This window comes from Mercenaria mercenaria, chromosome 7, assembly GCF_021730395.1.
Source record: "Mercenaria mercenaria strain notata chromosome 7, MADL_Memer_1, whole genome shotgun sequence".
Lineage (NCBI taxonomy): Eukaryota > Metazoa > Mollusca > Bivalvia > Venerida > Veneridae > Mercenaria > Mercenaria mercenaria.
The window spans coordinates 10,088,706-10,096,126 of NC_069367.1; the positions used below are offsets into that span (position 1 = coordinate 10,088,706).

At 33.4% G+C, this 7,421-nt stretch overlaps 1 protein-coding gene across 1 annotated transcript; it reads right to left on the bottom strand.

The window, feature by feature from the left end:
• Nucleotides 1-269: 269 nt before the first annotated feature.
• On the bottom strand, nucleotides 270-6,517 carry LOC123556079 (opsin-5-like). The gene is made up of 5 exons (XM_045346675.2): nucleotides 6,370-6,517; nucleotides 5,106-5,288; nucleotides 4,260-4,367; nucleotides 1,982-2,295; nucleotides 270-668 (listed from the first exon to the last, which is right to left on the bottom strand). Exons 1-5 carry the CDS (start codon nucleotides 6,515-6,517, stop codon nucleotides 270-272), a joined length of 1,152 nt encoding a protein of 383 aa, XP_045202610.1.
• Nucleotides 6,518-7,421: the final 904 nt, after the last annotated feature.

Below are 7,421 nucleotides of genomic sequence, written 5' to 3' on the forward strand. Positions count from 1 at the left end.
GGAAGATGCGTTTTTTTTTAAAGTGGCTTTACCCATTGGATATTCATCTTTGTTTCTTTCCACTTTCTCATCCGTGGATATTATATTACATTATCACTGTTTCAATGGCATATACGTATAAACAAAATCCCCAAAGAATCTTCCCCTAGAACGTTCTATAGTGGCAGCCACAGCGACTTTCTACTTATGCCCTTCCATTAAAACATAAAACATCTAATTATTCCTTCGATAACAACCTGGTAAATTGTACTAAATCTGTGTTGAAAACCTTAGAGTTGCACATCACTACCAACATCCATATGCACTTGTTTAACCTTTACTAGAAACTTGTGTCCAGTAAACGATGATTCGCTCGCAGTATTTGTACTCCCAGTTCCAGAGCTTGTTCGTACTGGCAACAGTTCAGATATCACCTTCCACGACTTTAAACTGGATGCTTGTATGCCCAGATCTGGTAATTTCAATGAGCGTAGTAATAACGGGCGGAACTTTTTACTCATCAGAAAATATATGACCGGATTAACGACCGTTGATGATTTTGCCAGTAACACCGCTGTTGCCGTGAATCTGATTGGTAGCATGGTAACGTCACCGTACGCCGTCCACATTGATACAACCGCATAAGGCATCCACGATAAAAGAAATCCCCAACACATTGCGAACGTGATCTGAAAAATGATTGATAGAAACATTGATTATACTTGTTTAAATTTGTTTACAAATAAACAAAATCTACAAAAGATACGAGAATATATACTATAAATAGATTGATGGCCGTTGCAGTGTATACGGCCGTTTGATTCATAAGCATAATTCAAAAGGTCTCGATTCTATATGTATAGAAAAATTGCACATTAAAAAATATGATCAAATTAAGATTTTCAACCTGAGAATGTAGATTGTAATCATTTTGTAAATATACATACAGACAATTTTTGAAAATATAACTGCATTTAGAATGGTTCCAAGTATTATTTATGCAAAAGCATTTCTAACATTGCTCTATATATAATGGACGAGAACACATTCGAAAGAACATATTGAATGAGTCCGAATATATCCCATACTGACAGGGCTATGTTAAATAATCTTTTAATTCTATACTCAGTTCCAAAAGAAAGTGTGCACTTTTAAAGTTTAAATATTTCAAAAAATTCCCTGACGTTTTTGTTTCATTTTTTCATACACTAACTCTCAGGTATAACTCAAAATCTGAAATGCACGCCAATTTGTTTACGAACTGATTTAAATTTTGGTACCAAACTTTATAAGTTTTCATGAAAATAACCGAGAAAAAATAACAGAAAACTAAGTGCACACGTTCTTTTGGAACTGAGTGTATGTTTATTTTTCTCATTAAAAAGGAAAGGAATCCGACGGAGACGATTTCGTTCTTACAACGTATACAACTATTGATGTTGATACTCAAGCGGATACGTTTATCGGTCACGGCTTACATCGTTTAGTTAAGATGGAGAATCGAACATCGTCCTATATAAGGAATATGCTGTACAAAACAAGGAAATACGTTTGACGCCCACGTGGTACAAACGCGACTCGCTGAATGGAAGAGAAAAATAGGTATAGAATTTTGATATTATCTAAAAGTGAATCTTACTGTTTGCCAGTATTGAGAAACCTCTATATTATCTAATGACAATTATTGTCAATTCGCGGAAAATCTTAATGTAATTATAGAGTACAAAACGGCAGCTAATCTTACTGTGCAAATTATTCTTCATTCTTTTTAGATAAAAGAGAATTTTCAATTAGCAATGTCCTTTTCTTAATGAGAACACATTTTGTCATTTTCGACCAATTTTTATATCTAAGGAAAAATATTTAAGTTATTATATAAAAAATCAATCTGTCTGCGTTTCATCAAATGTTATCATAATTAGAGTAAAATATTTCTCATGAAACATATCCGCAAGCTCTACGACAATATGCAATGTGTAAAATGTTCTTCATATGAACAAACCTTAATGAGAAAAAACTCCTTTCTCGACATTTTCCGACTTCTTCGTTGCCATTCACGCACATTTCGATGACTGGTTCTACATTTGAGCAAGATAAGGCTATATGCGAAGAATATGATCACAGAGGGAGTAAAAATGCAGAAAAGTGACATCATTGTGATGAAAGCTCTGTTTTCGTTCCATTGTATGGTGCAAGACGTCCCGTAGGATTCCAATGAGTATGAGCCCCAGCCACTCAGAGGTAAACTAGACCAAACCAAGGCATACACGTATGGTAAAATTAGGGTACATCGGCGGAATTTCTGGCCAGATAAATCTGGAAATAATAGAATGTTTCTTTTAAATAAAGCCAAAGACAAGGAACATGCATCACTTTTCTTTGGGTTTGTCAGATATTTCCCAACCATAGGGACAGCGCGGATAAGAAACCGAGTTACTGCTCGGTTTCTCATTTCCTGTTGTCCCCAAGGTAAGTTGGGAAATCCTTGTTCTACAGAGACAAGCATATTAAATCCTTAGAGTTGTCTGAAAAATCTATAGTACCTAAACACATCAAAAATACAAAATATCGAAAAGATTTGAAAGCATATTCTGACATGTAAGGTATTTGTGAGAGTCTTAATCTGAATCTCAAAGCGACTGCTAAGTAACATTAACCTATTTGTATTTCCCTTACACTCTCAAGATATCCTAAAATTCAAATCCTTTGCACGAAACATGTGATAACACTGTGGAAATCAGAGTTGCTAATTTCCTTCCATCATCAGACAGAATAATCAGACACAAGGGAACTGACATTTGACCAGTAGAATACATTTTGTATCTGCGCAGTTGTAGAATTCCATATCATATATTGGAACAAATAGGTTTATCTGTCTTGTCTAGGTTACAATACTTATTACTGTTTGTTGTGATCCCAAGAGCATTATTGTCACTCAAAAATATAAAGACAGTTTGGCATTGCTTTCAACATAGATGGACATGGTTGCTTAACATGCGACTGTCTAGTAGGTTCTGTACACCTCCGTCTTTTAGGTTATACTGCCACATCTTTATGTCAATTCATTTCTGTTATGTTTAAGTATAGCTACAAAGTCTTACTAGTATGTTAGCTTGATGAGCACAAGTAAATCAAATTGATATAATTAATTGCTATATACGGTAGGAACGTAGTAAGTGATTGCACAATTTATATCAAATAACAGACTAACAACACAAAAGTATATGAAAGTGACGTTGTTTACAATAACATCAATTTATAGTAAATATGAGACTAGCAACACAAAAATACATGAAATTGCCGTAGTTTACAAGAGCATCAATTTATAGTAAATACGAGACTTGCAACACAAAAATATATATAATTGCCGTTGTTTACAAGAGCATCAATTTATAGTAAATACGAGACTTGCAACACAAAAATATATATAATTGCCGTTGTTTACAAGAGCATCAATTTATAGTAAATACGAGACTTGCAACACAAAAATACATGAAATTGCCGTTGTTTACAAGAGCATCAATTTATAGTAAATACGAGACTTGCAACACAAAAATACATGAAATTGCCGTTGTTTACAAGAGCATCAATTTATAGTAAATACGAGACTTGCAACACAAAAATACATGAAATTGCCGTTGTTTACAAGAGCATCAATTTATAGTAAATACGAGACTTGCAACACAAAAATACATGAAATTGCCGTTGTTTACAAGAGCATCAATTTATAGTAAATACGAGACTTGCAACACAAAAATATATATAATTGCCGTAGTTTACAATAGCATCAATTTATAGTAAATACGAGACTTGCAACACAAAAATATATATAATTGCCGTTGTTTACAATAGCATCAATTTATAGTAAATACGAGACTTGCAACACAAAAATATATATAATTGCCGTAGTTTACAAGAGCATCAATTTATAGTAAATACGAGACTTGCAACACAAAAATACATGAAATTGCCGTAGTTTACAAGAGCATCAATTTATAGTAAATACGAGACTTGCAACACAAAAATATATATAATTGCCGTTGTTTACAATAGCATCAATTTATAGTAAATACGAGACTTGCAACACAAAAATATATATAATTGCCGTTGTTTACAATAGCATCAATTTATAGTAAATACGAGACTTGCAACACAAAAATATATATAATTGCCGTTGTTTACAATAGCATCAATTTATAGTTAATACGAGACTAACAACAAAAATGTGTATGAAAATGCCGTTATTTACAAAAGTATCGTACGATAGACAAAACACTTACCAATACTTGGATGGCATATGCTTATATATCTAGTAAATCCCATAATGGTTAACGTTGTGATACTGACGACACCGAAGAAGAATCCGAGAAAGCCATATATCACACACCCTGTCAGAAAAGAGAAACATCATTAAAATGTATGTCTAGAGCAGTTGGTTTTGAACTTGTATTATTAGACATGGCGGGGATTTCTTAAATATCTCATGATTCTCTTTAGCATGTCTCCGGTTCACTTAGAAGAGCCAGACAATTTTTCAGTGGAAATTCAAATGCTTCGAGCTATTGTTTAGGTAATTCTGTAACATAAATTGAATATATCTCAGTTTCATAATAAATGGAAACAACAGCTAAAAATAAGTACTGAGTGACTGGTAATTCTAAATTCAATTTTACTGCTTTCTTTTTCATACTTAGGCATTACACTTGTGATCATAATGAGCAAATATAAATTTCTTCCTTAAAGTTTCGCAGAAAATGACTGTCCATGCCAATGGTAAGTGTGGTAACTAGAGAAAGCAATTACTACCTGAGACGGATGTTACAAAGTTTCTGATAGGTTGTTTCTGAACACAGTTTTGAAATTGTCCAATAACAAACTTAGTTCTATGAGTTTTATAATCTTTAAACATGAAATTTATAGTAACACTGCTGAAGAAAGTTTGGATCACGATACTGACACGGACAAAATCACCATATGTAAATAACAGTAACAGTTGCAAGTTCGGAAGTTCTGTCATTTAAATCAACTTGATATATATTTTACTAATACATATACAAACATGTACATTTATATATTAATTAAGTCTTATACATGTATAGCGTACTGCAAATAATATCGTTTCTTACCAATATCACCAAACATCCAACGATGGAAGAAGGAAGAAAAAATCGGAAGTGGGAAAGCACTTATTGGCAAAAGAACATCACTGCATGCAAGGTTGAGGATATAGAAGTCGGACATGATTAGTGCGCTCCAGTTACGCAGACAAGTGTAGATGACAAGCGCATTCAAGATGAAGGCCAAGATACCTGAAATGTATGTGTCAAAATATTTAATATCTTGCAGACAGGCAAGTTCATTCTAAAAAAGACTAATAGAAATGCCCCAGGAATGGGTAAAAGTTGTGTTATTTTAAAATGATAATTGCAGACAAAAAGCATTTTTTATTATGTGTGCATTGTGCCAGTTTAATGCCACTTTTGATCCTCCCTCGTGTGTTTATCTTACGAAGACAAGGTTTTTTCAGGGATCAAAAGTATTGAGTAGGCGGAAAATCAAACAAACATCCGAGGCCTTCCTGATGTCAAATGACAAGATTACATCATTGACAGGGACTATGGGAGATTGTCGAAGTATGGAAAAATCTAGGTTTTACTCCTAACGTTGAAATATATTCTTAAAAATGAATCCAGGTCAAGGAAACGACACATTTCAATGTAAAGTAATTTTATATTTAAAGCAAATAAATACATGTATTATATCCTAAATCACGAACTTAAAGTGATAGAAAAGATTAGAGCTTTAATGTTGGCTGATTAGCAATAACATGCGATCGTCAGAAAAGAGAAATTGCATTGAATATTTATTACCATTATCAGTATTTTCGTTTTGTTCTGAAACGTATCTAAAGTTAATATGTCTTAAAACTGCAACACTCAAGTGCGATGATGTAATATCTTAATAGGGTTATTACACCATAATACATCCGCTTCAAAATATTCCTTAATAAGACGGATTACATCATGCACGATATTAATGCTGTTTTCCTAATTGCAATTTATTTGTGTCATGACTTTAAAACGAGTCTAGATTTTGCGACTGATTCAGTTACGTTACTTGAGCAATGGTCAGGTTTTAATATATGTTTTTGTTGGACTTATTGTCACACCGTTTTTGTGGTTTAGGAAGACCTTAGATGCCCTTCCGAGCACTATTTTATCGCGGACGGGTACCTCGGAAGAACCACAGACCTTTCGTTAACCATCTGGATGGCTTTCTTACATGAAAAAGTCTACAAAAAATTAGTAACTCGTGTATAGAATGCGGATTGCACATTCTTCACGGCCTGTTTGCTTTCACTGACAAATAACTACAGTCATGCGAACTTACAAACAAGAAGCAGATATGCTCCTACAGCAGTATCTTCCCAAGCCACTAACTGGGATGCGTACTTGGTCTGTAGATTTTGAGTGGTTGTATTGACATCATACGCTGTGTTATTGATTTCTATGCTCAACAATGCGTCCTTAAAGTCCATGCTTTAACTCTTCAAATACAAAATAAATTGATTTTCATTTTGGTTGTGTTGAAATTATACAGGACACGTCCTGTTACTGAATTCTAATCTCAACACTGTGTCCGCAATATCCATGCAGGTTTTCAAAATGTATAATACTTGTATATGATGCTTATATACGAAATTGTAGCTTTCATGAACGTATGTTAACGGAATTGAAGACAGGTTATAATGTTGATGCTAGTCAAGTTATCGTCAGTTTATTTTGTTATTTTAGCACATGTCAAATTCCTGCGTTACAGAACTAGATTACTTGCTAACAAGTAGTTCGTTTACATGAGTGCAAGTACCTTCTTAATTTTTGTATTTGAAGCAATTAAAATTTCTAAAAATATCAACACCAAAAGAAATCAACAAACCAATATGAAACAAACCAAGTAAAACATTTGGAAAACAAATTTATCAGACAGTAATTAATTGATATTTGATATCTAATTAGAGATAGATAGTGTGACTATTGACGTTATTAGTTATTTCAAACGTATAATTGGTTATCCGTTAGTATTTATAGCTTATTAACTTTGTATATGGATATATGCACGAGTTCTACAGCGGTAATATTGCGCGACTTTAGGAGCGCAATATTATTCGCGAAAGAACGAGTGCATATATCTACATACAAAATTGATAACCTTTTTATTATATACCCACTATCAAATAACTAATTTAGGTCTAAATTATCGTTCTGTAACGAAAGACAGGAAAAATACGAAAGAATTTTTCCGAAAATGTAATAAACAAATCAAACTGACGCACATTAATATTTTCCGCGAAAATGACGTCAACTTGTTGTCGCAACGTGTGTGTGGACGCCATGATCGTCACGAGATTCTTTCCATTACAACGTTAAAACGTTCCACGTCCG

Bases quoted from the DNA above. Each gene is read 5' to 3' on its own strand.
- LOC123556079 (XM_045346675.2), bottom strand. From the start codon at position 6,517: ATGGACTTTAAGGACGCATTGTTGAGCATAGAAATCAATAACACAGCG. The intron at 4,368-5,105 runs GTAAGAAACGAT...CTTTTCTGACAG, and splicing joins TTGGATGTTTGGTGATATTG to GGTGTGTGATATATGGCTTT. The intron at 669-1,981 runs GTTTGTTCATAT...ATCATTTTTCAG, and splicing joins AGGAGTTTTTTCTCATTAAG to ATCACGTTCGCAATGTGTTG.